At 51.7% G+C, this 25,793-nt stretch overlaps 12 protein-coding genes and 1 non-coding gene across 13 annotated transcripts; 5 read left to right on the forward strand and 8 right to left on the reverse strand.

Annotated features, from left to right (window-relative positions):
* Positions 1 to 40: 40 nt before the first annotated feature.
* Positions 41 to 2,996, reverse strand: BD324DRAFT_630759 (hypothetical protein). The gene is made up of 5 exons (XM_022016363.1): positions 1,812 to 2,996; positions 1,384 to 1,770; positions 735 to 1,341; positions 500 to 679; positions 41 to 434 (listed from the first exon to the last, which is right to left on the reverse strand). The coding sequence occupies exons 1-5, from the start codon at positions 2,922 to 2,924 to the stop codon at positions 184 to 186; spliced, it is 2,538 nt and encodes an 845-aa protein (XP_021869753.1). The 5' UTR covers positions 2,925 to 2,996; the 3' UTR covers positions 41 to 183.
* A 122-nt stretch (positions 2,997 to 3,118) lies between these two features.
* Positions 3,119 to 7,050, reverse strand: BD324DRAFT_682365 (rab-GTPase-TBC domain-domain-containing protein). The gene is made up of 6 exons (XM_022019148.1): positions 6,876 to 7,050; positions 6,194 to 6,825; positions 3,909 to 6,144; positions 3,565 to 3,872; positions 3,412 to 3,507; positions 3,119 to 3,371 (listed from the first exon to the last, which is right to left on the reverse strand). The coding sequence occupies exons 1-6, from the start codon at positions 6,950 to 6,952 to the stop codon at positions 3,151 to 3,153; spliced, it is 3,570 nt and encodes a 1,189-aa protein (XP_021869754.1). The 5' UTR covers positions 6,953 to 7,050; the 3' UTR covers positions 3,119 to 3,150.
* Positions 7,051 to 7,174: 124 nt separating this feature from the next.
* On the forward strand, positions 7,175 to 7,986 carry BD324DRAFT_62388 (hypothetical protein). The gene is made up of 3 exons (XM_022015638.1): positions 7,175 to 7,313; positions 7,377 to 7,547; positions 7,605 to 7,986. Exons 1-3 carry the CDS (start codon positions 7,195 to 7,197, stop codon positions 7,720 to 7,722), a joined length of 408 nt encoding a protein of 135 aa, XP_021869755.1. The 5' UTR covers positions 7,175 to 7,194; the 3' UTR covers positions 7,723 to 7,986.
* Positions 7,865 to 9,941, reverse strand: BD324DRAFT_652141 (hypothetical protein; the record flags this gene model as incomplete). Its single annotated transcript, XM_022018446.1, has 10 exons — positions 7,865 to 8,025; positions 8,065 to 8,203; positions 8,242 to 8,445; positions 8,495 to 8,579; positions 8,627 to 9,260; positions 9,300 to 9,321; positions 9,363 to 9,653; positions 9,698 to 9,749; positions 9,791 to 9,821; positions 9,878 to 9,941. 10 exons carry the CDS (start codon positions 9,939 to 9,941, stop codon positions 7,865 to 7,867), a joined length of 1,683 nt encoding a protein of 560 aa, XP_021869756.1.
* A 707-nt stretch (positions 9,942 to 10,648) lies between these two features.
* BD324DRAFT_630782 (peptidyl-tRNA hydrolase II domain-containing protein) lies at positions 10,649 to 11,850 on the reverse strand. The gene is made up of 5 exons (XM_022016364.1): positions 11,719 to 11,850; positions 11,559 to 11,660; positions 11,362 to 11,499; positions 11,226 to 11,314; positions 10,649 to 11,122 (listed from the first exon to the last, which is right to left on the reverse strand). The coding sequence occupies exons 1-5, from the start codon at positions 11,827 to 11,829 to the stop codon at positions 11,026 to 11,028; spliced, it is 537 nt and encodes a 178-aa protein (XP_021869757.1). The 5' UTR covers positions 11,830 to 11,850; the 3' UTR covers positions 10,649 to 11,025.
* A 39-nt stretch (positions 11,851 to 11,889) lies between these two features.
* BD324DRAFT_630789 (ubiquitin-related domain-containing protein) lies at positions 11,890 to 13,748 on the forward strand. Its single transcript, XM_022016365.1, has 11 exons — positions 11,890 to 12,078; positions 12,152 to 12,186; positions 12,245 to 12,355; positions 12,427 to 12,723; positions 12,810 to 12,833; positions 12,885 to 12,954; positions 13,021 to 13,070; positions 13,131 to 13,280; positions 13,329 to 13,383; positions 13,446 to 13,530; positions 13,594 to 13,748. The coding sequence occupies exons 1-11, from the start codon at positions 12,021 to 12,023 to the stop codon at positions 13,673 to 13,675; spliced, it is 1,017 nt and encodes a 338-aa protein (XP_021869758.1). The 5' UTR covers positions 11,890 to 12,020; the 3' UTR covers positions 13,676 to 13,748.
* On the reverse strand, positions 13,732 to 15,577 carry BD324DRAFT_682369 (eukaryotic translation initiation factor 2 alpha subunit-domain-containing protein). The gene is made up of 5 exons (XM_022019149.1): positions 15,228 to 15,577; positions 14,917 to 15,049; positions 14,616 to 14,823; positions 14,116 to 14,464; positions 13,732 to 14,036 (listed from the first exon to the last, which is right to left on the reverse strand). The coding sequence occupies exons 1-5, from the start codon at positions 15,318 to 15,320 to the stop codon at positions 13,920 to 13,922; spliced, it is 900 nt and encodes a 299-aa protein (XP_021869759.1). The 5' UTR covers positions 15,321 to 15,577; the 3' UTR covers positions 13,732 to 13,919.
* Positions 15,578 to 16,016: 439 nt separating this feature from the next.
* On the forward strand, positions 16,017 to 17,446 carry BD324DRAFT_630797 (putative enoyl-CoA hydratase). The gene is made up of 6 exons (XM_022016366.1): positions 16,017 to 16,498; positions 16,604 to 16,695; positions 16,752 to 16,887; positions 16,949 to 17,140; positions 17,203 to 17,286; positions 17,328 to 17,446. Exons 1-6 carry the CDS (start codon positions 16,045 to 16,047, stop codon positions 17,375 to 17,377), a joined length of 1,008 nt encoding a protein of 335 aa, XP_021869760.1. The 5' UTR covers positions 16,017 to 16,044; the 3' UTR covers positions 17,378 to 17,446.
* Positions 17,447 to 18,544, reverse strand: BD324DRAFT_630799 (hypothetical protein). The gene is made up of 6 exons (XM_022016367.1): positions 18,329 to 18,544; positions 18,089 to 18,183; positions 18,018 to 18,033; positions 17,889 to 17,953; positions 17,709 to 17,830; positions 17,447 to 17,637 (listed from the first exon to the last, which is right to left on the reverse strand). The coding sequence occupies exons 1-6, from the start codon at positions 18,510 to 18,512 to the stop codon at positions 17,496 to 17,498; spliced, it is 624 nt and encodes a 207-aa protein (XP_021869761.1). The 5' UTR covers positions 18,513 to 18,544; the 3' UTR covers positions 17,447 to 17,495.
* Positions 18,545 to 18,567: 23 nt separating this feature from the next.
* Positions 18,568 to 20,485, reverse strand: BD324DRAFT_630803 (nitrogen permease regulator 2-domain-containing protein). The gene is made up of 4 exons (XM_022016368.1): positions 20,072 to 20,485; positions 19,824 to 19,977; positions 19,587 to 19,779; positions 18,568 to 19,536 (listed from the first exon to the last, which is right to left on the reverse strand). Exons 1-4 carry the CDS (start codon positions 20,252 to 20,254, stop codon positions 18,702 to 18,704), a joined length of 1,365 nt encoding a protein of 454 aa, XP_021869762.1. The 5' UTR covers positions 20,255 to 20,485; the 3' UTR covers positions 18,568 to 18,701.
* A 932-nt stretch (positions 20,486 to 21,417) lies between these two features.
* On the forward strand, positions 21,418 to 21,516 carry BD324DRAFT_t20. Its single transcript has one exon. It is a non-coding gene; the product is annotated as a tRNA-Ala (tRNA).
* Positions 21,517 to 21,591: 75 nt separating this feature from the next.
* BD324DRAFT_630806 (pyridoxal-phosphate dependent enzyme-domain-containing protein) lies at positions 21,592 to 23,037 on the reverse strand. Its single transcript, XM_022016369.1, has 2 exons — positions 22,630 to 23,037; positions 21,592 to 22,561 (listed from the first exon to the last, which is right to left on the reverse strand). Exons 1-2 carry the CDS (start codon positions 23,024 to 23,026, stop codon positions 21,693 to 21,695), a joined length of 1,266 nt encoding a protein of 421 aa, XP_021869763.1. The 5' UTR covers positions 23,027 to 23,037; the 3' UTR covers positions 21,592 to 21,692.
* BD324DRAFT_62825 (hypothetical protein) lies at positions 23,002 to 25,756 on the forward strand. Its single transcript, XM_022016103.1, has 3 exons — positions 23,002 to 23,466; positions 23,517 to 24,241; positions 24,278 to 25,756. The coding sequence occupies exons 1-3, from the start codon at positions 23,314 to 23,316 to the stop codon at positions 25,656 to 25,658; spliced, it is 2,259 nt and encodes a 752-aa protein (XP_021869764.1). The 5' UTR covers positions 23,002 to 23,313; the 3' UTR covers positions 25,659 to 25,756.
* Positions 25,757 to 25,793: the final 37 nt, after the last annotated feature.

The raw sequence follows: 25,793 nt of genomic DNA on the forward strand, positions 1-25,793 counted from the left end.
AACTGTGGCAGATTCGAAGCGATTAGGTCGCCCAACTTGTCCCAAGAAACCATGCATATATGGTGACATGCGTCGGGTGCACACGCCCACCTTGTGCTCGATATCATGATATGACGGAGCAGACATGCTCATGAAAGGTTTGTGTAAAGTATGTGGAACCATGAATCGACAACCCCGGCTTTCCTACTCCCAGCCCCAGAATCCTCGCCAGGTAGGAGGCAGGTCCGCTCCCCGCATGTGGGCTCGCTTCACTCTCGCTTGCCATCTCCAATATCGGATCAATATCACCACGACGCAGGAGAGCAGTACGACCGCTGAACAGACTCCGTAAAAATAGTTGAACGGAGCGATTCCTCCATTTGGTTCAATATGATTGTTCAGGACACCTTGGTACTCGCCGTTATGCGGTAAAGATACGTTCATAGAACAGCACCCTGAAAATAGAATTGATGAAAATTAGCACCAGGAAGATTTCGACTTGATTCATCGAAGCCCTCACCAATCACCAGCATTGGCAATAGGATTCCGATCGCCACGACCGACAATCCAAGTACCCCATCATCTGTTTCACCTCGTGCAATCTTTGAAGCCACACTCAGATACGCCATGTAAGCTGGTTGGGCACCGGCGAGGATATATTCAGCGTGGAAGAGAGAGTTTTGAAGCAACAAGATATGGTCTGAGCCGGAGGGAGATGAGCACATACTAAGACTGAACTAGAGGGTTGAACCCACCCTCCACGTCCCCAATGTACGCTTCGACACCGTCTCCGATCTCCACCGCTCTCTTACGCAGCTTTGACACGACAATATGCTTTTGCCCCAGTGTGCGGGTCAGACCCGTGACGAGCTTTCGCGTGTCGGTGATTCTGTTTAAAATGTCCACTCGCTCGACGACTCTGACATCCACTGGCTTGGCTCTTGGGACGGCGTCGACTACAGGCAGGAAAAACAACTTGAGGTAGATGAGAGGGAGCGGAACGCGTAGTGACCAGTGAGGAAGACTGGGCAAATACGACCTAGCGGGTGGATACGATATTTTGATCCCTGTCTTTTCATCGTATTCCTTTTCGTCGAGGTCGTTCAGCGTCTCTGAAGATCGAGGGATGACAGGTGGCAGTCTCGGCAAGAAAGATTTCGGATCAGACGTTGGATCGATTGTCAAGCTATCCAAGTCGTCTACTTCGTTGTCGACGTATCTTGCCAGAGGGAGGAACTGATCGACAATGCTGTCCAGTATTCCATGAGCTATCCAATCGCTGCCCGGTGCTTGAGCCGAGGCATTGGAGAGGACCCGGCCGAGGACACGTTTGGTGTGCTTTGAGATGTCGTCAAAGTGAAACTTGTCGATGTGAGCAGAGTGCGCGCACCATGTTCAACTTACACTGATGATACCGTCACTGAAGACGATCAAGTAGACATTATGTGCACCGACTCCGACTCCTTCCAATCCCTCTTTTCCAGGATGATCCTCGATGATCTCGACCTTTTCCCTCTCGTCCTCCTTTTTCCCCGGGCGCATCCATCTCCGACGTCTACTACCACCGAGCTGCGGTGGCCCTAGACCCTCTTTCTGCGCCTCAAGCTGCATGTCCTCAACCGTCTTGCCAAGCGAATCGGCGTCTAACGTCCCAGGGGTGTACTTGAAATACTGCTCATCTAGAGCTCGAACGACGAGAAAGTAGTATCCTAGCGAATCAAACGTGTCGAGTTTCTCTCTTGGATCTTGTTGAAGGATATCCTCCAGAGTCAATGGGTGAAGACCGAGAACCTGGAAGATATCAGCGGATTCTTCGAACGGTCGCCACTCACTTCGCCCAGATCCCTCAGATCGTCCCAGGTAGGACACGCCACGTCCAACCACCAACACCCTTTCTTTTCGGGCTCAGGTGTGGACAAGCCCGTCAAGCTGGTCGTCGAGCTGCTCATGCCGATGATATCAGACACGCTCTTGGGTCGTCGAGGCAATTCTGGCATCGATTGATCCCTCAGCACTTGTAGTCTCGAACGACCCCTTGGTATCCTAGGTACAGGGGGATTGACAAACGTCGCGGCTTGACGAAATTTGGGACGACGGGCTTTCGACAGTTGATTGACGGCTCGAATAGATCGAAGATGATCCAATACCACGGGCAGCGAAGGGGTCGTGATGACGCGTTCAGAGGCATCTTTAGATGAGATGGACGGTCTTGGCGTATCCGCTCTTGATCCTGAAGGTTCTGATCCCTGGATCGGATCAGAAGGCAAGAGCAACGTGAATTCTCGTCTCCTGATTTGAGGTGGTCTCCTCGGTCCATCCACACTGTCGATGGTCCCTGTCCTGCTCAATCGTCTCGAACGCGATTTCGTTCGACTCATTGTCAGACTCCTTCTCATCGTCACAGTCCGTCTCAATCGTCCATCGTCCGAACTATCGCTCGAAGACCCACTCCCGCGTCTCCGAAACGCTTCACCCACACGATCAATCACCGCTTTGGCACGTCTTCCCGCAGAGATACCACTGGCCCATGACCAGCTACTTGAGCTGGAAGTCGAACTACCCAATGTCACTGCGTCCTCTTCGATCGTCTGCGCAGGTATGATGGGGTTTCGTACAGCTCCACGGTACAGATCTCCTTCTGCCGTGTAGTATCCTTCCGTTGACGTCCCGACCGTATAATCCCCATGTACAGGTCCCGCTGGCGGCGCATGGTACCGTTTCCGTCTAAGCTTGAGAGGGGTAAAGTCTTCTGCGTACTGAGGTGCTAGCGTCGGAGGCTGAGCCAGAGCCGTCGCTGCGAGAATAGGTGAAGGTCGAGGCGGGTCCAGGATAGTTGTCCCTTTGGGGCTGGTAATGGCTCGAGTCGGGGTCGAAGGTCCAGCATCAGACGGATCATCTAGGGTGATATGCCGGGGTACAGAGGTGAGAGGAGGGTAGGGAGTCATCTCGCAGGCCGAGCACAACGATGCCTACATGGCCATGAAATGCGTCGATAACCAAAGGTCAGAAGAGGTTCGCTGCCCAAAAAAAAGATAGAAAGAAGGAAATGGATCAAAATAACTCGTACAATTAAGCACGTGTCTCGGGATCCAATTGTTGGGGTGAGTGGCAAACAACCAATATAGAATGATGATGATGATGATGATTGGGGGATGCATGCCATACATGGGACTATAGCTCCTTCTCCACGCCCACCCTCAACCTCTTCCAATCATCATCCTTGAATTTGACTCGCTCAGTGGCCTTCATAAAGTTCTCAGGTAATAGTAAACTGTCCTGAGGTAGATGTTCAAGGTATTCGAGGATGGCAGACTTGGTGTGAGGTAAAGCGAGTAGCCTGTCTCTGGATAGAGTCAAAATGGTCAATGAGGCAATGAGGAGGAATCGCGGGCCTTGAAGATGTCAGCGCTGTCCACCTCGCCATGCACTCACCCTCCGCGACCACCACGTCAATGACTCTCAGAGCTGTCGGCCAAGGCAAGCATCGGATGAATAATTGCTTATACCAGGTTTCCAGAAACTCGCCAGCTGACAGAGCGAGGTGAGCTTACCGTCGCCGCAACACTGATCAAACAAACCACTCACATTTCAATCCGACTTGCTTGAACATTGCCGCTAAGTCCTTCTCACTACCCCTCAACACGACATCAAAGACGCCCGCGTCAATATTGATTCCCGTACTGTAGTACTCTCTCAATACATTCTCCATGAGTCCGCCAAGCAGCGAGAATGCGTCTTCCGCCACGGAATGAATAAGCATCGTCCCTGCCAAATGACACATCGGCGTGCTGTATGTTGATCCAGACGCTGCAAGATGAGCCCTGAGGACAGATTGAAGATCCACGAAACCAGGCAGCGACGAGTTGCAAAACAAGGAATGATCAGACCATATCCTGCTGATCAGCTTTGGCTCTCACCACCTCACTCACCGGGCAATATCTCGCTCAATCTGCTGATCACTGCTCGTCCGTCTGCCCTCAGAGACCATCTTGTCATACATGCCTGTTGACAACGCATTGAGGAACCAAGACCACACTTTGCCACGCAGCGACCCGGGCACGCCGCCCTCCGAAACGTACTTCTTGACTTTTTTGGAAGGTCCTCCAGACGGCACCGTTGAGCCGATCACAGCTAACCATCTCGCCTCTGCCGCTCGATGATCCACAGGCGCTGATCTCGATTGGAAGATTTCGGGCGTCACCATCTTTCCCTTGATGAATCCCCATTCGTCGGTCTCAGGTAAAGCCACGCGGGTAGATAAGCTACCGACGGATGACGCACTGGCCAACGTCGCCTTGTCCATTTCCTCAGACTTTGGCGTGGTGATGCCGAGCGTGTTCACGGTCGTCGGGGATAAGGGGAATGGCTTTCTCGGTTGCACCAATTCAAAGTCCATCCCGCCAGCATTGACTGTATCCTCAAAGTCTTTGTGACTGACCGGACTGGGGAGCGCTCTGGATGCTTTGCGAGGTGTCTTGGAGGTCTTTGAGGCGAAGGAGAAGGAAGACGATCGACCTGACGGCGGACGCATCTCCATACCTCCTGGCGTGGAGTGATGTGAAACCGTACCAGAGACCGGGGTATTAGGAGACGAGGCTTTGGGTGATTTACGACCAGTACCAAGGAGCCGCAATTTGGATGTGCCCGGTGAAGAGGGCGAGTTGGTCGTTGGCAAGACAGGCATGACATCTGTATGGATCGCAGGGGGTGTCTCCTTCTTTGGTCGACCCACAGCTTTGGCCATGGCGACGGAGAAAGATCGTGACCGAGGACGCGCAGCGATAAACCCAGGTCGTGGGCCCGCTGCAGCATCGACTTCTGCGACGACCTCGGGTTCAGGGGCAATTGGACTGGTGAAGCTGCGTTTAGGAGTTGGGAAACGGGATGGGGCGAGCCGGATGTCCTTGATATCGTCGGGCATGGGAGGTGGCGGAGGAGCGCCTCCAAACAGTGGAGAGCGAGAGCGCTGTTCAGGCGTGACAGGAGACGTCCGACCGTTGTTTACAGGCGGCAAACCTAGACCCAGAGGAGACCGTATCTGATCGTCTGGCTCACCGACGACGAATGTAATTGGGACTGGGCCCTTGGCGCCTCGGAGATCCGCATCGATCCGACCAACAAGAGTCAGACCTCGAGCACGCTTCCCCTCTTTCGCAGCTTCCACAGCCTGCCGCGTGGCGGTTATAGAGTGAGGCGAGGCTGGGGTGTCTGGTGTCCATGGCGCATGGATATGTTTACTAATGTACGTGGGAGTATGGTTTGGAGGGCCAGCGAGACGCGGTGAGGCGGATCTAGGAGGACGTGGGGCCAGCAAGACATTATCGGGAAGGACGATATCAGCTGGAGCTTCCAGTTTGGGTTTGGAGTCGAGCTGTGGAGATTGAAGAAGCATGGGAGAAGCGAGTAGAGGTTCGGGTATGTTCATGGGTTCCGGGGCGGGCGAATCGCCCGGGGAAGGACCAGTGAACGTGACGATCTCAGGAGCGGCAGGTGTGTCCAGGACGACGGATTCTTCGGTTGGCATAAAGGTATCGGCCTCGGACTGAACGGGTGCTTCCGTCTGTAAGCCAATCGGGTCGACGGGAGAGAATGGTGGAGGTACATCGTTGGTCTGCGGTGGTGAGGGCAGGGATTCTTCAGCAGGGCTGGACTGGGTCTCCTCGACGCTCGTCGTTCGGACCGGCGGCTCTGGCACCGAGCCCATCTTTTCTGATTGCTTCTCGGCCGCCTCACGTTCCCTTTGTATCCTCAAGCGCAGTTCCGTAGCGATGGATCGACCTGTCAAGGGTGATGGAATGGGATTTCTCGCCGCCTGTCTTGGTGTGACTGGATCCAAGCTCGTATCGACAGTGACTTTGGGAACACTGCCTCCTTCCAAAGCGGCCCTAGCCGCGTGAACGGCTCCGAGTCCCTCGAAAGCCGCCATGGATTCCCTCGCATCAGCCTTTTTGGAGGCTCTTCTCGCCGCCAGGGACATGCGTTTGAGTGGCGCATACATGCTTTCTCTCGCGTATTGGTCGTAAATGTCCCACTCTTCATCGTCCATGTCTTCGTCATCGGGCGTCGAAGACCGTTTGCTCTGATCAGCGTGGATAACGCTTGGCGATGGAGGGTCCGAGTGAGCAGGGAATGGTGTTTCCACCGAGGTCGTGACTGGCGATACACCTGAAGTAGATCAGCTCAGCTCAGATCAACTCGACTCCACACTTCTCACCAAAATCATTCGTCTCATGACTATCTTCACTGCCACCTGTACCCATCATGAAGCCGCCAATGCCGCCGTACATTTCACTGCTCGCGACAGAGAAGACTGATTCCCTATTGACCTCGATTTCTATCTGAGATTCGGGTCTCGATTGAGCCAACGTCTCCATAGGTTGCGAAGCCTCTGCAAGTGTAGCAGCAGCTTGCTGTATGCTGAACCTATCATGGTCAATGTTGGGACTCTGCTGAGGGGATTCCAATTCGAAAGGACCGGAGACTCGTTTGAGATCCTGAGGCGGGGACGGGTCGAGATGATCCGGTTGATCTGATGGTAAAAGTCGACTGGCTCGTGGAGGTGAAGGAGATGGAGCGATGAGGATAGTTCGGGGTAGGTCTTCACGTAGAGACACTTCAAGGGATGATTTAGGTGTCGTTTCGCCTGGGGACGATGCTGATACTGATACTGCTGCTCCTGCTGCTGCGGCGGAAGTCCTCTCAAATGCCACTAGACCCTTTTTGACCCATCCAACGACACCTTCACATGAAGCCAGGTCGACTTCATCGAGTTCACGGAGGAGCACGAGTTCATCGCCACTGATGAACATGAGCTGATCAGGGGACTCGGCGACGCAATCCGAGGTCCTGCGTTCATCGTCATCAGCATCAGCAGGCGCGGGCCACATCAGACTTACGCGACACCTCTTCCGAGTCCGCCATTCACGGCGAATGAAGCCAAGTCATTGAGCTCTCGAGGATCGATATAGGACATGACGAGGAGGAGGAAGGAGGAGGATGGGATGGGAGTCACTTCAGCATGGACGTCTCAGGTCGTTGTCGTTGTTGTCGAATGAATCGAACAAAGATGGGATGATGGAAAACAAAAAAACAACAATTGGCTTGGGCGAACGCGTCTGAAATGCTCAGAAACACGGAAGCAAAATTTTGGGTGCAATAGGCTGCTGCTGTTGCTGCTGCTCCCTGCTGCTTGCGACTGACTATCTATCGTTAATCATGGAGGCTGGAACATCGAACGGACTGGGTTATACGGATCCAGCGAGTAGCACTGCTGCTATGCCCTCATCGGTCAAGGGGAAAGAGCGAGGAGAGATTGAGATCAAGATTGAATTTGGGTGAGGAGTATCCCACACTTGATCGCCGTCATGTCATTCTGACCCATATCCTTCCCCCTGCAGAGGAGGCCTACATTTGCTATTCTCTCAACAGGCCAGACATGTCGTCCATGTCCCCGCTCATGTACCCGATTCATCACCCTCTAAGCCAGTCGATATGCGATACTTGGTCAAGTACCTCAAATCCGATCTCCTCAGTGAAAGAATAGAAATGTTTGGCGAAGGGGATGGCGTGTGAGTCATTCGTATGCTAAAAGCGCAAAGGATCCCTGACAATCGACATATTATTAGCCGGCCGGGGATATTGGTGCTGATCAATGATGCCGATTGGGAGCTGGAAGGGGAACTAGATTACGAGTTGAAGGATGGAGACGAGGTGGTGTTCATATCGACTCTGCATGGAGGATGATGATGATGAGAACCATGTTCCAACGCCCTCGGTCGGCCATAAAATACAACTCGTCTTCCTTCGATCAAAACAACAAGATGCCCCCTATTGCCTCCCTCCACGGCGGGCACTCTGTACTGTCCTTCTTCACATGTTCAATCTGTCAAATTAGCCTGTGATCCCAGGGTTTCGTTTCGAATCGCTTTACCTTTTCAAACACGTTCAAAGCCTCCTCCACATCATACGCAAAACTCGTGGTCAATCTCAAATCTTGAATGACCTGTTTGGCAGTCGCAGTTCCAGCAGGATCGGCAATCACAGCGGCTATATCGTCAGATCCATTCGTGACCGGCCCTCACTCACCCAGTATCAGCGTCGGAACCAGCAAGCTAATGACGGACCAGGATCTCGAATCGTTGAGATATCGCAGGGCTGTCTTGGCAGAATGCTGAACCTTGTCATGAAGGTGAGAATATTGCAAGAGATCGATGAGGACGAGGATCTGGGGCATCAATCAAAGTCACTCTCTAGCCCACTCACTCTCAGCGTATGAAGCATAATGACGTTGCCATATGTCACGCGACGAAACTCTTCGTTCTTATCCTCTTTTCGAATACGCTCTTCCCAGAGATCGAGTTCACCCTGAATATCTTGAATCTTGTGGTCATGCAGGTTTTGGTGACCCCGATCAGACATTTTGGCAAGAAGCGTATGTTCGTAGACCAAGCGGTTGACCCGGTTCGCCTGCAGTGATCGAGCGTCAGTCAGATTATCGTGTCTCTATCGCACGAACCAGCTCCAGCATTCCTCTGTCCATCCCAAACGCATATTGAAAACTGTCCATACTATCTGGGGGATGATCCTTGACGAAATCGAACCTGATCGCATCGCATCAAAATCTATGCCCAGCCAGCTTTGAACCCACCACCACGGTTCAAACGCTTCCAACAGTACCATCGGTCGAGCACCGGATGCCATGCACCGACACATGTCGATGTAGGCCATGTTTTCTAAGACCGACCTAGCTGTAGATAATGATTCCTCTGAAGAGCTCTCTGACAACTCCAACATGGTCCGCGGTCCGCCACGCATCTTGACGAGCTCGAGTCCGACGTCAAAAGCCTCCTTCCATAAAAGTCCACCGAGCATCTCCTGAGAGTCAATGATACACATGACGCCGGTGAGAAGCTTGTTGGATATGGCAAATTCTTTGGGCGAGTATGTCCCCTCGAGTTTCAGTACCATGGCCGTCCGGCATAGATCCAAAGCCATTTTACTCGTATTCTCACCGACCTTTCTCAACCGACTGATGGAATGATCCGAAGGTCCAGTGATCGGTAACGGAGGAGCGCCCCAAGGTCCTATGGGAGCTTCGCCTAGAAATCCTTTATCCTGTTGAAAGAACATGGAAGATCGATGGACGGCCGCAATGGATAGGATCGAAATGAGGAGTGAATCAGATTCGAGGGAGGAACCTCGAGGATTCATGATAGAGTTGATAATGTCAAAGTATTTGATAGGTTTGTCAGGTTGAGGAATCGCGCACATGTTGACGGTGCCTTCAGGTTAGTGATGCTTCTCGCCAGGGCCATGCCCACCAAATGCAAGAAAGTGACGAATCTATATCGAATCAGTCTGGAAAGACTTTTCACAGCACACACCAATTCTCTCTCCTCAAGATCTGGGTACACCCACTCGAGCAGGTCCGGAGGGGATAGTTCTTGGGGTATCATATTCGTGACTGTGGGAGGGTGATGTCCCGCATGAGTTGATGGACCAGGAACTGATCCGCCAGCTACACCGCTCGAGTTACTCGGACCGCTCGTCGTGCTTGTAGGAGCATGTGGCAGATCAAAGATATCAATATCCAATGCGCTTAAATGAGCTGGTCCTCCTCCACTTGTTGGCGGCGTAGCGGAGCTTGACACACTGACATGACTGGGGTATTGACACTGAGAGGTGCATTGTCAACGACGAGGTTGGCAGCTCGACTCACAGTTCTGGAGTATCGTATACATCGTTGGCAAATAGGTTTGGCCTCGTCACATCTGGTGAATGATCAGCCTGGAGCCAAACGACGAAAGCTTACTTGTGTTTGGATTTCCTACACGCCAAACAACCTTGAAAAACGAGCGTCAGTCCAAGAAGCTCCGAGACCCAGAGGAACCAGACTCACCCGTCCTGGATCGCGTAAAATGTTGCCTCGGTTTCCTGACAGGTGTGCCGCTACCGCTGCTCATCGTCGTATGGTAGAGTGGTCGAACGGCACAAGAATGAGATCCTCTCATCGCCCGCCGCGGGGAAGGCAACCGAGACATTATTTTTTTAATGTGGCGGTTGTGAGGCTCTATTGAGGTATAACAGACGAGGATCGTGGTAGATGATGAGAATGAGTCTTAGTAGAGGCGGGGCTGGCCTGGCTCCTTGCTGTAAAGGGAAAGGGCAAGCCTCACGGTATCCGAAGTGGTTCGGTTGGTAGTAGGTGCAGACGTGGGGAAGTCATCACTCGCCACCAGTGCCTCCGTTAAACCGGTCGTGCGACCATCAAAATCGACCCCTCCATGATGAGTTGATGACTCAGTGCTCGCCGCTCCTGTTCCTGAGCACCGATCGAGGCTGAAAGGCTTCGCATTATCTAGTCACAGTTGGAGACTCATCCTTCATCGATGCTGCAGAACACTCGAACAGGCGAAGACGACTAATTCCAGGCCAATGAGAGCTGGGGACCGAGGCGCTTGCGTTGCAACCAACTGCAGCTGAGGCACATGAGCATACAAGCAGTGTTGAATCAGGGTGGTATCTCGAACACCGAATTAATATGATGTGCAGAGTCATCCATCGTCTACGAAGACAGATCGAAAAGGTCAAGCTCGAGCATGGTTGCCGCAAGCGCAAGCGCCTCCAGCTGATAACGGTTGGCAGGCGATACGGGACAGATGACTTCTGCAACGGTCACATGTCATACATTGGTCGCGTGTACCGTACAAGTCTGTCTCGACTCATTCCAGAGACACTATGGTCTCAGAACCAGACGAACATTGTATACATACTCCGCATGCTGCCCTTCTTTCGCCAAGCAGAAGTGCAGTCTCGCTCCAACATTAATGTATACCGCTACGCACTTACGGCCTACGTTCCCAGACTTGTCTTTGTCCTCCGGGATTCGTATTGGATATGAAGTCGCTGTCGCGAAGGCATCGCGGACTGCGACACCAGTCATCCGCTCCTTCGCCAACACGTAGCGCTTCCCTCTCGCCTTGAGCCCTAAAAGGTACAAGCCTGGATCGCCCCTCGCGGACATATGCTGTCCCTCCATGAGAGAGATTACTTCCATAAAACACATCCATGGTGGTCTAAGATCCGTTTCAAGGCGGTTGGCCTGTTATTAGGTACGAGAGCGAGAGCCGTTGGCGTATTCTCCCTGTAAGAGGATTTCGCAGTATGTCAGTTAGTGGATAATGGCGCGGGGCTTTGACAGACAGGAATCGTGAGAAAGGGGGAAAAAGATGGGGAGTGGGACGTACGGCTGTTCTATCCATAGGTGATAAGGGATCTTCCTGTCCATTTGGTCGAGCTGCGCACAAATGCCGCGTAAAGCTTCGACGTCTTTGACCTTGGAAAGAGAAAGCATGAACCACTTGACCTGGAAGGTTGACCCACCTCCAAGACAGTCTTCCGCATGTTCTCCAAGTTTGACAGGTATGATCTGACCTCGGGTAGATCTCGATGGACATGAAGGACAGCAGTTGCCGCGTGAGCCGATTGAGCAAGTAAAGGTCCGACCGGCCATTTGTCCTCCTGGAGCACACAAGAGAGGGTCAGATATAATGGGTAACAAGGTGTCGAACAAAACTCACGACAACAAGGGACCGAGGCAAGATGATCTGCATGACTAGTTTAGATGCTGAGCCGGAGACGGAGACCCTCTCGGGCTGATCCGTTGTCTGGAGGCTCTGGGACTGTTCACTGGGGTATTAGGTTGCGTCTTCGATGAAGGGGACCTGACGCGGGGCTCACGGTGCTCATCCTGGGTGCGCAATACGATATTGACCGATGAAACGGACTGTTTCTTCTACTACAGGAGTACACTCTACCTTTTCTGGCTCCTACACGAGTCCAGAATACCATGTGCAAGACGATGGATCGTTCATAGACCGAGTTCATGAAATCATTTTGCATGCAACGCGGTCGCCCATTTTGATCACGTGGTCTCAAGACGGTGATGACGATAGGCGCGATTCGGTCTGGCCAGCTAGCTGTATGATCCCATCATACATCACCTGTTGTTTCGCTCGCGGAGAGCCTGATTGTCCATCAAGATGGCAGGAGACAAGTCTCAGCTGCTCGAAATGGGGTTCGAAGAGGCTCGTGTGAATTGTGAGGCTGCTGCTAATTTGCTCTGTGCAACCTTTTTCCACACCAGGTTGTAGGCTGACCAATCTTTCAACAGGGGCTCTTCGAGCGACGAAGAACGCAGGGTTACAGGTGAGTTTGAAGGACAGCTTGGGAACTACTGAATAGATGACTGATCTGTTGAGGTCAGCCTGCGATGGATCATATCCTCGCCAATATGGACAATGACGTTCCGGAAGCCGGGGGCCCAGAGGGGGAGGAAGATGGTCTATCTGGGTCCGGCGAGGACTTGGTCGCGAGGGTGAGGCAGGGGCGTAGATGCTATCATGTCTCTACGCGAATCGCTCCACGCTGACCACTGAATCATTCTAGTCAATCAAATGCAGTGATTGCGGCAAGATCTTTCGATCACAAAACTCTGCAAGTCTACACGCAGAGAAATCAGGTCACGAGAACTTTGAAGAGTCCACCGAGGAGGTATGTGTTCTACATAGTAGCGCCCACGACGGAAGTCTCTCTGCTGATTATGCTGCCTTTCCCGACGCTGTACAGATCAAACCACTCACGGACGAAGAGAAGAAGGCAAAGATTGAAGAATTGCGTGCTAAATTGGCTGAGAAACGCGCGACTCAATCGAAAGAAGATGCAAAAGAGGCCAAAGCAAATGAGGTGAGTGATCGATTGCCGTGGGAGTTAGCGGTCGCGGTCGCGGTCACGGTCCTCGTTGTCGTTATCTTGCTGATGTATATGCTTAGAAAATCAGACGCAAGGCTGGACAGGTGAGTGACCAACGATGTCGTTTCGCAAATCAGAGCTGATCTTGCTCCTAGGACTTTGGCAAGATCAAGGAAGATCTCGAAGTCAAGGAGATTGCCAAGGACGTAGAAAGGCGCAAAGCGGGTCAGTCTGGAGAAAATCTCAGACTTTATCGTACCCAGCATTCTGAAATCTTCTCCTCTCTCGCAGAAAAACTAGCAGACCAGAAGGCAAGAGCGGCGATCAAAGCTCAAATAGAGGTGAGAGTCACACGACCTGAAAGTTGTGGTTCCTAGTGACTGATAAAACCCCATATTCAGGCGGACAAGAAGGAACGAGCAGAAAAGGCAGCCAGGGAGAAAGCTGCACGCGCTGGTCAAAGCAGTACAGACAGCCCAGCTGTACAACAGCCATTGGCAAAACCTAGTGCGGCGGTCAAGAGCTCAGATAACCCAGACACGAGGCTACAAGTGAGTTTTGAACGGTTTGCAATGTCATATACTGAAATATAAAACCAGATTCGCCTCAGTGTCGGAGGACAACCGTTGACAAAGACGTTCCCAAGCGATAATAGTGAGTATAGCTAGCCAAGAGGCATCGGTTTCGGAGAGCTTCTACTGACGCTTTGCATCCAGCTCTCATCGATGTGGCTGAATTTGTTGCCTCTGAGAACCTGGCCTACGACGTATCGACCGTGACGTTTGCATCGACATTCCCACGGTGAGTCATGGCCTTCAAATTGCTCGAGAGGGCACAGATACTGATGTGTCTCTATTGGCATAGGAAAACGTATTCACGGGACGAGATGAGCAAGACGTTGAAGGAGAATGGTCTGACACCGTCTGCCGTGTTGATGGCAAGTTAGTTAGTGTCGACCCAAGCGACCAAGGAATTTCAGGCGCAATTCACACCACATTGTATGCATATCAGTCGAGTCACCTCGTGTTGTGGTCAGAAGTGTCGCAACTGTATTCGCTGGCGCTCGCCGTGCTCATACCTCTCGGGCGGCAAAAGATTGCTATATGCATAGACTCGTACAGTCATCAACGATGGTGATATCTACTGATGAACCCTTTTTTGTTTGGCTTACATCCTATTCGCACGTCCCTCTAATCATCTAGACTGTCCTCTGAATCATCATCACCAGCACCCTGGATATTGGCAGCTCCGAATTTATCCATGAGAGCTTTGAGCTCTGCATCCTCGGATTCACTGACGATTTTGGGCTAAAGTCGAAGAGCGGTGTCAGCCAGTCAAAACTCTCGATTGCACGTTCCCCAAAATCTGAAAGACTCAATCACTCACCGCCATTTTGATAGTGATATCTCCTCCTTCCTGTTCGATGACCTCTCCGATCCTCTTGACAGCCTTTTCCATGACGTCCATCGCGATCACTTTTTCCGTCGACGTGGTGGTCATGACGTACAAAGGAGGGGCAACGAGTCTGATGCTGATCTTGATCTCTTCTGTCGATTCAGATTCTCCAGCTTTGAGCGCTTTACGAATAGCTTCGATACCGGAATAAGCGAAACATTTGACCTCGACATCCGCCCTAACTTTGACGGGTTTAGGTGTCAACCGACGAGCAATGGTAGATTTGAGATCGGCGAGGATTTCGGGAGAGATGGAGAGGGAACTGAAGACTTCGGGCTCGCTATGATATAGAGAGAAAAGAGCGAGTAAGCGTTAGCATGCGAGCGAGCGAGCGAGGAAGGAAGGAAGGAAGGAAACGACAGAGTATGCCAATAGCCAATGAGATTGACAAGTTGGATGGCGATTCAATCGTTGTGAGGGTTCTGACTCACCTTATGGATACCTTGAACGCCTCGTATGAATGACCGTATTGCCTATGCAATGGCCATGCGATCTTTTCATACAATTCCTCCACATCCACATTGACTTTCTTGGCCACTTGGGACAAGATTGAATTGACAGTCTTTCCCTTTTCGAATTGCTCTTCGCATTTGACCACTTCTTCTGCTGAGACTCGTCTTTTAGAAAGATCGATATAGCCTGCGTCGTTCAGGCATTAGCTAAGTACGCACCCACTGAGGCGGCCAAAGAAAAAGGGATGACGCCAACCGCTCGCCTTCGGGCCATACTCACCCTTGTCTGGATCCAGACGCATCACCATGACGACTTCATTTCTTCCGACTCTGATAAGCTTCTGGACTGAACGTATACGTCTTCGTGAGAGCTCAGATAGCAAGATCATTCCTTCGATATTGTCGTATTCGAGCTGAGCGAGGTATGTTGTCAGCCGGGGATCTAGAGTAGAACGATGGCGGTGGAGAGCAGATAAGACATGAATGGAAGACTTCCAACAAAGCGATCTGCACTGGATGGATCTCTTGCCTCGCTTGGGTGATCCTCACAAGGTCATCCTGCTCTGTGCCTTCTGTCTTTCGTCGACTTACCAATTTGACATATGCTCCCATCTCCTCTATACTGACGACCTGAACGACAACCAACTCATCCTGATCCGGGTACTTCTTCTCGTAGAATCGCATTGTGAATATGCGACTAGTCCTGCTCCTCTAGCCTTCGTACAGCGCCTCAGGCAATAATCTCTTTCGGGGACCTGCAAAATCCGTACGTGTAGGACGAGTCGCGTAATCTCTGCGTTGAACAATGGGTCTTGGAGGAGTGACGATAACTCCGAGCCTCTTCGAAGTGGTTCTCCTTGGCCGTGCGGAAAAGCGACTTCCGTAGTGATTCCTCTCGTATAGCTTGACTGTCAAAAGCTGGCCAATGAACAGATGGACGGAACAATGAGAGCGTCTTGAATAAACTGAGCAACTGGACTCAAAAGTTCGAAAGGGACATGATGTGGCAATTTCTGAGTGAGCGAGATTATCAGACCATGGACGATAGGCATAAACTTGATCTCCTTGACGATGTTGAACGCATGATGTCGGCCTTGAAGAAGTAGACACGGAGAGTGATAGGGGTATGTAGTCGTGCTGGGAGATGGCATGCATGCATGCATGCATGCATGTATAAAATGTAACGTCGAGTCAGTGTCGTAACTATTGAGGACCAGCAGCTGTAATGGCGGAGGGGGATACTCGTCCCAACCCGAGTCAATCATGTATCTCTCAGGGGTCCAAGGAGTCAAGCAGCTGCTCCGCGATACCATGACTCCATGATGGACTTGTGTCTTCGTCTGTACAAAGGTCTGCTGTCGACTCTCTGTGGGTGTGTGTGCCACAATGAACGAGACCGGTTATCACCATGTTCCGGCCGAATCTCTCGAACTCCCAACTCCTATTCTTTTTGTATCGTCAAACTCCTCGGACTTACAGAGTCTTGCAACGACTCAACACAGCACGCTTGGAGCTACACACACACACAGTCATGCTCACCACCGCTAGCAGTACTCTCCTAAGATCAAAGTCTGCTTCCTTCATCCGGACGACCACCACAATCTATCTCCGAGCAGCTAACATGTCTACCAGCGCTTCCGACAGACTCGTCTTGACGTCACGTTCACCTAACAACTCCGTCGCCATCCTTACATTGAACCGACCCAAGGCTCTCAACGCCTTGTCAAGCCCACTATTCGAGCAATTGAACGAGGAGCTTGAGAAGGCGGACGAGGATGAGAGTGTCAAGGCCATCGTCCTTACTGGAGGAGAAAAAGCCTTTGCGGCTGGAGCAGATATCAAGGAGATGAAGGATAAGCAATGTGCGTGGTGACTGTCCTTGCCTTCTTGCCCCGTACAAGGACAGGACGGGAATTACAAAGCCCAGCAGGGTGAAATTGGTTTTCAACTGACGCTGCTTCGCTCAGATGCCGAGGTATACAAGACAAACTTCCTTGGATCATGGACCAAAATGTCCAGTATTCGAAAACCCATCATCGGAGCTGTCTCTGGTTACGCTGTGGGTCTCTGATCGCTCTACAGAGGTGGCACATACTGATCTCCCGGTGCTATCAGCTCGGTGGTGGATGTGAACTCGCCATGCTCTGTGATATCCTTCTCTGCACACCGAACGCCACGTTCTCCCAACCCGAAATCACCCTCGGTATCATCCCGGGAGCAGGAGGAACACAGCGATTGACTCATCTGATCGGTATGTCTCGGTGGTGGTTTTTGACCCTGTCTGGCGTCCACGCTCATGCATTCTCTCTCAGGCAAAGCCCGAGCCATGGACATGGTTCTCACCGGTCGAAAGATCAACGGAACGACTGCTGGCGAATGGGGACTGGTCTCTCGAGTCGTCGGTGAAGGCGAGAACGTGGTAGATGAAGCTGTCAAGGTCGGAGAGACGATCGCAGGGTTCGGCGCTGTGGCTGTTCAAGCAGGCAAAGAAGCTGTCAATGAGGGTGAGCACATACTTACCTACCTTTGCCACTCCCTGGCGATTCGCTCATCCCCCGCACTTCAGCGCTCGAGCTCCCCCTGGACCAAGGACTGCGATATGAACGAAAACTGTTCCATTCACTCTTTGCAACTGCGGATCAGAAGGAAGGCAAGTGTACTGCTGCGCGAGCGAAAACTGACTGTCTTCAGGTATGGGAGCCTTTGCAGAAAAGCGAAAGCCATCCTGGACCAACCAGTAGATTTCGTAGACGTAAAACAGCAGCAGACTGGCGAAGACATTCAGGATACGCTACATGCATTCGCTACATTGTCACTGGTAATCAACATCTGTCCTGTCAAACTTTGGTGAATACCAAGCTAATTCTGCTGATCCTTTGGCCTAGTATCAGCCATCTTCTCGACAGTGTTGGCAGTGAACTTCTTTCGCATCTCGTTGAGCTTGCCAAAGAAGCCATCTTCTCCGGTCGAGTTGGGCTTGCCATCCCATTCTTCGTCGTGTCTAAAGGTTAAAGGGGGAAACCATGGTGGTCAGCGGGGAAAGTCCGAACTAGAAAAGACAGCTTAACGCACTGGGTGATCTGGTTAGTCGATGGGTCGACGTGAAGGGTGATCTTGGAATTGACGAGTTTGTCCATGTTGCCAGCTTTAAAGGTGTAAAGCTGAGACAGGGCGAATTGGACAGAAGGTGGTTTCTGGGACAAATATGTCAAGCGTGATCCGAGACAATTCGAGACAGGGGGAGAATCTCACGACTTCGGGATTCTCCAATACTTTCATACCTTTGACTTCAGACTTGGAGAAGATGGATGGCATGCCTGGAAGGGGTGGCGCATGTATCAGAATGGAGGGATGACATTGTACGAGACACCGTCGACCTACTGTTGAATTGGGCTTTCTGCGGGCCGCTCCTTGTCAGCTCACGTACCTAACATGAACAGATACACACTTACGATCGAGTTCAAGCCTTCAGCGATTCCGATGGGATCGTGAAACTTTGCATTCTCAGCGTACCTCGCATAAGCTGACGAGATGGGGTTGAGCTTGTCTACCAGTAACATGTCAGCAAGGTATGTCCGATAGGAATGATCAAGATATAGAGATTCAAGGGAGTGCCTAATTCAGAACCCTCAATAGATCCTTACTACCTCGCTGGTCCCGATGCTAGATGTTCGCCCCGACTGGTCACTCACACAACTGCAAGACATCGTCGATCAACTGCTTCTCCTCAGTCGAAGGTTGTCGCTCTTTGAGCCCAAAAGTGGGAGTATCCTGTCCTGCGGTGGTGCTCGACATGTTGAAGCTCTGTGTTCGTAGAGGCGTGTAGAAAAGTTGAAGTGGTCTGGCTGATCTCGTCGCTGTTCGAGTGATTGACATGAGATGTGAAGGAGGGGTTTGGTTTAGAAACCAAGGACATGGATGACAGGCTTCTGGTGTCGATCGGGATATGTATGGTGCGTCATCGTCGGCGAACGCCGAATAATAGGAGCGAGTCCGTGGCAGCGGAGAACAGGTCTGTACAGGTATGGTAGATACGACGACACAGATCAAGATCGATATTCAGCGCTAGCGATAGACAACTACGACACCATCCTTTGCTCCTCTATCGCTCCCCCGGATTACCTTGTCCAACTCTTTCCAACTGAGACCAAACCTGACCTGGATTTCATCCGTGTGATGACTTCCATCTAACATGCCTATCAGATCCTCCTCCATCAATTTATCTTGTCTTTCCTTCAACTTCATCGCTCCAGTCTTCATGACCCCTCCAGATTTCTTGGAAGGTATACTGGCTTCTCCTGCTGAATGGACGGACGGGAACGAGTCTTTGACGTTGGTGAAATTCGGTTGATGACCACGACGAGAAGGTGATTTGGTAAGTGTTGATGGGGTCCTCGAAGGAGAGACACCGAGGGATTGATTAGATTCCATGGATCGAAGAGTAAATGTACTCTCACCGCCTGATCGAGCTGTCGCATCAAGTTTGGTCGATCGAGTCGAAAGCGACGATTCGATCCGTGGGACCTTGTCGAACTCGACCCGTCGTCTAGGCTCTCCATCTCCAGACAAAAGGGTAGATTTCTCCATCAGAACAGGCCAACGATGTACACGACGGAGGAAGCCTTTGATGATTCCAAAAGACACAAATCGTCTAGGGTCGATACCAAGAGCTTGAGTATGATACTTTTCGATCCATTCGTGAATCGTCAGACCAGGGACGAGATGAGAGTAGAGACGTAAGAGAGTCGGCCAAGGTTGACGAGAGTACCCTGGGCGAGTGACGTACGCTGCACATTCGCTCGTGACTGATTCGTCAGAACCTAATCGAGCGATGGAGGGTTTCAAAGTGTACATGTTGGAGTATTGGAAAATGTCAATCATCATGACCACTTGGTAGAACCTGGAAGGGAATATGAGTTCAGCCAGAGCTGGTTCTCAAATATGACTCACAACATGTGCCGGAGTGTCTCTCGAGTCAAGGCGATATCCGCATCGGCTAGCTCTGCAATTCGTTTGACATGGTTTACTCCATCGATATGCTCAGCTACGCGAGAGGCAGTGATGTCCCAATTGTCGTCTCTGAACGCGTCAAGATTGACCAGGGGTATTGGGACGTGCCAGTCGCTGCAGTCTGGCGGGTTCGCTGGGATTCGCGTGAGTGGAGCATTAGACCCATTATAGGCTTACGAAAGTAGGGAAAAAGTTTGAGTTCTAAAGAGTTGAAACCGTCCAGAGGAATAGACGTTTCAGAGTACGAGTTGAGGTCCTCGAAAAGCTGTTCCAGAACGGCAGAGAGTGGAGTGTGATAGGGTTCAGGCGAAGACAGATAGGACGAGTCAAGCTGAATGAAGAGTATTAGCGAGTCAGGCTGCACTCCTACTGCCAGAAAATGGATGAATCCCCCTTCGCATCTCTCAGAGCTCGCTGACACTCACCTCTGCACTCTTCAGTATCCTCCCACACTTTCTGACAACTGGTTCAAATGCTTCCAAGCTACTACTCCCGTGGAAAACGAAACATAGATTCCACATGTATTCGTTTCGCGAGTATCGTCCGCCTTCACCCGTCAACAAGCTCGGAAACCCCATGATCCGATATTCGGCCCGTTCATCGTCCATCCCACCACCACCTCCTCCGCCACCACCTGTAGTCAGAGCGACGACCAACCGTCCATAGAGACTCTTTTTAGGTATCACGTAATCTGATATTGTTCCGAAATCCAGCAAGGTAGGTCCAGTTGGACTGACAGATCGATGGTCTCCTGCCCCTCCTCCTCCTCCTCCTCCTCCACCGCCTGACCTCGCTGAACCCGTTGTGGACCATGTAGATGTCCGTTCGAACGTCCGCCCACGACTGACTTCACGTCCTCGATTCGGTTGAAGCGTTTCGTCCTCTATACGTGTCCTCGACACTGATCGTGAACGTACTTCGTCACTTCGGGAGCTGGAGGTGATGAGATTTTCCGGCACTTGGTATAGGACAGTGGGGCCAAGCTTGGGGTCAAAGGTCGCGTAGAACAGCCCGACGATTTGAGGCAGGAACGACCTGGGTGTCATGTCAGTTTGAAGTACCGATGGGCAGATACCAACTCATCGCTCATCGCCATGATATCCAGAAGGAATGGCTTTGAGAGAGGCCCTGAACCACCAAAGGCAGGTGGTTCTGCGGAAGGAAAGGCACTGTTATGTGGACATGTTGATGGACTGTGCGAAGAGGAGATGTTATGCACGAAGAGAAGCGAGAAGCGGGAGTGGGACGCACAGAGGAACAGTAGATCAAAGACAACATCGTACCAAGTACCAACTCTGTCGACCGAGTCACATTCGGAATAATATCGGAAAGAGGTGTGGCATGGACGGCGTGGCACTCTAGACATATCGATGTATCATTGCGCTCGTAACAACATCCAAGATCCCGTAGTAGCTGAGGCAATGAGACAGCTCTGCGACCGTGCCCTGTCAAGGTACATTGCTGTCATTGAGTATTCGCAGCAAAGAGGCGGGATGGGACATCGACACTTCCAAGCCGAACGTGCGAGTCACAGAACGCGCCACACAGACCCTGACATGAACATCACCATCAAGGACATAGAGAGGCTGAACATCGCTGTCCTGTCCGATGAAACTTCAAGGTTCCCCTCCACTTAAGGCAAGTCGAGGGAGAGCACCTGGACAATGAGATCCTCCATGGAAAGGTGAGGCGCAGAGCTTTGTGCCCATTCATATACTGCAGGTTCACTCATCGCTGTTGTTTTGCTTCCGTGTTCTTGCGGTTAGTGTCTGGGGGTATGGTGTAGAGGTAACACTGTTCATTCGCACGTGGCCCTGATGGCCTGCGTTGAGATCTTGAACCGCCCCGCGTTCGAGTCGCGGTTCCTCCACATTGCTTTTTTTTTCTTTTTGGTCGCCCTTGTCAGCTTTTTTGGTCTTCATATCTGGCTCCTTTGAGCCTCATTCTAGAACCCATGTAAGCTTCTGGCCATGGCGCGTGTGTGCTTCCCGACAAGTCGATAATGGGCATGCACCTGCACCTTCGGTCGCCTTGAGCTTGGTCTGTCTACCCCGCTACGTTCTCGATATCCCTCGTACCGTCCAGTCCCACCTTGCCTTCCGCCCTTTCCGCATTCTCCGTTTTGTCCCTCCCGAACATGCCCACTATAGCGTCAATAGTGGTATTGCCACCCGATAGGATGATTCCTATTTCCCAAACTTCTCCATGCTGTCTTTCCGCCGCAAAGCGCCTGAAATCTTGATTGTACAGCACTACTGCAAGAGGTACCACGGCGGAAGGTTCGACAAAGACTTTGAGTCGTTCACAGACCAATCGTAAAGCCTGTTTGATCTCGTCTTCAGAAGCACTGAACACGCGCTCGACTAGCTTGCCCTTGGTTTCTGTACTGCTGGTCAAGACTGCCCATGGATGTACGCCAAGCGGTGTCCGTAATCCATCTGCGATGGTCAACGTTTTGACTGATTCAATTCGTTCAGGTGGATCTGCTGAGAGCCCTCGTTCCGCATCATTTCCACCTTGATAAGACGGCTCACAGCCAAACACCAAGGTCGGCTTGTCGGCGAAAAACGTCGCTATCCCGGATAGTTGACCACCTCCACCACACGGTACGAGAACAGCATCGAGTCCCTGGTCTTTCCCACCTGAATACTGCTCGTATAGCTCCAGAGCGGATGTGCCTTGCCCTAACATGATATCTGGATGGTCGTAAGGCGGTACGAGGATGGCTCCCGTCTTTCGGATGACGCCCTCCACCACAGCTTCTCGTTCTTGACTTGTGGAACCGGAAAAGTAGATGTGGGAAGTGTACGCTTGGGTACCTGCTATCTTTGACGGCGTCGAGATGGTAGGCATGACGATATGTGCTGGGATCTGAAACTCTGACGCAGCGAGCGCCAGTGCTTGAGCATGGTTTCCTGGAAGAGTAAGATGAGCGAGCGCTTGCTTTGAGAGGGGGGACCTCTTGAGTCTTTGTTTTTTTTACCTGAAGAATGAGTGACGACACCTCGACGCCTGACTTGCTCGATACCCAATTCATCGATCAGATGTAGGATAGCATGGAAAGCTCCTCTCGCTTTGAACGCCCCGATCCGCTGCAAGTTTTCACACTTGAAATAGATGTTGAATCTGGGTCCAGCATGGTCTTTTGAGCTAGAAGCGATCTGATTGATCGATCGAGAAGTCAAGACGGGGGTGTGGTGTATGTACGGTTTGATCTTCTCATGCGCTCTGTGTACTGACTCAGGTATCAGTGGGAGGGTTGTAGATAGGTCTGCCATCGAGGAGACTGTGTGTGTGGAAGAAGTCAAAATCAGATTCAGTGAGATCTTCGGTCGTCGGCTACGGATGGCTATGAGCGGCACTACGCCTACAGCGGACATGATCACGCTCCAACATCATCGACACTAACGTATCGACACTAACGTGAAGACAATACACAAGCATCATTTGAGCAACATGCACACTCGCTCAGCGGGAGAGCCCCATGTACACAGTCATGGCCTGGATTCCCCCCTACTCACCAATGCAGCGTTGGTTGATTGACATGATTCTATGATTAAAATGGACCCATGTTTGAAGTGATATCGTCGAATATGACTGTTGACTCTGACCATTACTGACCTCTATAGCTCTGTGCATCGACCGTGATCCACAGCTTCTCCTCACCATGGTCTCTATACGACACAAGCGATCTCCAGCGAAGACTCTCACATTGCCTTTCCCACCTTCGTCCAGCTCGCCCTGTCCAGCCGAACCAGAGCAGGACGGACAAAGGCTGAGTGACTCGAGTCTGGCACCGAGTGATGGATACTCTGCTCTTGTGAGTGCCTAGTGAATGGGATCCGCCAACGACTGATCTTGGCCTCACAGTTCGCATCTGGGTTCCTCAAACAGCCTTACATCGATCAAGATGGCCCTTCGCCAACCTTGTCATCTTTTCCCTCCCCGCCAAAAAGCATTCGAGGTCCATTCCACCCTGGTGTTGAGCTATCTCCCGAGCGGTCAGGTGATGACTATTCGCCTGTCAAACGAGCTTTCGACGCTTATGGATCGGGGTACAACGTCTCACCTGGCAAATCCCCTAGGAAGCGTTCATCCATTATCCACACGACCTCATCTTCCGTTTCACCAAGAAAAGTCAAACTCAAAGGCTGTGATGGAGGCGTTGAGCGAGCGCTTGACAACGTCATGAGGTCGTTAAAAGTCATGGCGATGGGCACGCCGAGGAAAGGGGTGTCGGGTGAAGAAGACGAGGTCGATGCGAGTCGTTGGTCCTCCTCTTCGGAAGAGTCGATACGAAGCACTTGTGCATCAGATGAGAATGGAGGAGGGTTCTGGAGACCTCGCAAGTCATGCGAGAGTTCAAGATCAAGAATCACACTACGATCTGTCAAGTCCAACACGACTCTCCGATCCATCAAGAGCAAGAAGAGTTTGAAGAGTCTGCGACAAAGTGACGAATCAGAAAGGATGGACATGGACGATGTACCGCCCGTTCCGGATACTCTACCTACTTTGACACCTACGCGGAGTCGACGGATGTTGCAGGGGATAGCGAAAAGCTTAGGTCTGACGCCAAGAAAGAAGAAGAAGACGTAAGAGTGATATACTCTGTACTTGCTAACTCTCAGGACATCTCCAGAGGATACTTTCCCTTCCTGTGGTTTGCCTCAACCTCCAGTGGACCGTGTGCCCCCCCGTAAATCCTCGTTCTCCTCTTTACGCTCTGTCCTCTCTCGCAAGACGTCCACAGGCACACTACGCTCTACCCGATCGGGCTCGACACATCCTTTTGTCCATTCTGGTGGACCTATGTTCGACTGCGGCAGCCCTCCACCTCTTCCACCACGATGGAAAGAGGGGTACCATGGTGAAGGGTGCTTGCCACCTGTCACGCCAAAAGGCAGACGGACCCCAAAGACTTCGATAGGCGCTCCCCGTCTCCAGGCTTCTACATCGCCCTCCTTGTTCCTCAAGGATCAGCCTAGAAAGGCGCCAGGTACACCCAAAGACGATGATGACTTGCCCTCCGATTTCCCTCCGTTGCCATCACTGTCCATCGACACGTCTCTCGACTCAATCTTCGACAACCCATCCGTCTTCATCGATACGCCTAATGCCACTGCCGAGCATGTAGAGCCGAATGACAACGAAGCTATCGAGATCATCTCCTTCTCAACGCCACTGACCGCGAAAGCTGCTCTCATGGCTGAATCCAGTGCCTCAAAACCACCCCAGCGATTGATCGACCTCTTGCCTCGACAACAGAGGATCAACCTCGGTTTGAGGAGCCCTCCTTCCAGCGGAAAGACACAGCTCAAAACCAAGCAGTCCACAACGCCTGGAGTAGGCAGTCCTGCTAGGATGAAGATTGGCTCAAATGGTCTCCCTGCACCAAAGGATTCACCAAAGGTTCTCAAACTAAAACGCAAGCCATCGCCAGAGCTTCCGAGTGAAGTAAGCGGCACGGCCCCCACGACATGTTCCAGCGTCGGTCGGCGCTCGCCTTTTGCACCGGTCCATGTCAACATGGCCGAGATCGCCCAGTCTAGTGCAGCCACAGCTTGCGCCTCGTCGCACAGTATCAATCCGTCTGTCTCTTCTCAATTCTCACTGGGCTCCGTAGCAGGTACGTTTGGTACGTTTGGCAATACTCCACCCCTCAGAGTCAAGCCTCGTAAGACTGTACCCGACTTTTCCGCCTCTCCGGATCAATCGTTCAACGATACATTTCGAAGCAGCGCCATTTCCCTCGCGAGTTTCGATGTGGACTGCTGGCGAAAGAGGTTCGAAGCTGGTCTAGGGAGGGACTGGCGGAGCCGATTTGATCAGGTCGATTTACGAGAGGTCAACGAGGATGATATGGACACTGAGAACAGTCATGTGGCTACCGAAGAATGGGAGTTGGAAGCGTATTTAAAGCAATTGGAGAGTGTAGATGGGCACAGTGTGAAGAGTAGGAGAGAGGAGGAGGAGGAGGAGGAGGGACAGTATCACGGTATGAGCTGTTGATGTTGAGCTGTATGAGGAAGCTGGTCTGGTCACTGGCGGCTGGATGCTATACAAGAGAGACAGAGATACACGTGATAGGCGATAGTGCATGTATACAGAGTTGTTTGGATGACGTCATTTCTGGTCGCCAGAACG

This window comes from Kockovaella imperatae, assembly GCF_002102565.1.
Source record: "Kockovaella imperatae strain NRRL Y-17943 chromosome Unknown BD324scaffold_10, whole genome shotgun sequence".
Classification (NCBI taxonomy): Eukaryota; Fungi; Basidiomycota; class Tremellomycetes; order Tremellales; family Cuniculitremaceae; genus Kockovaella; species Kockovaella imperatae.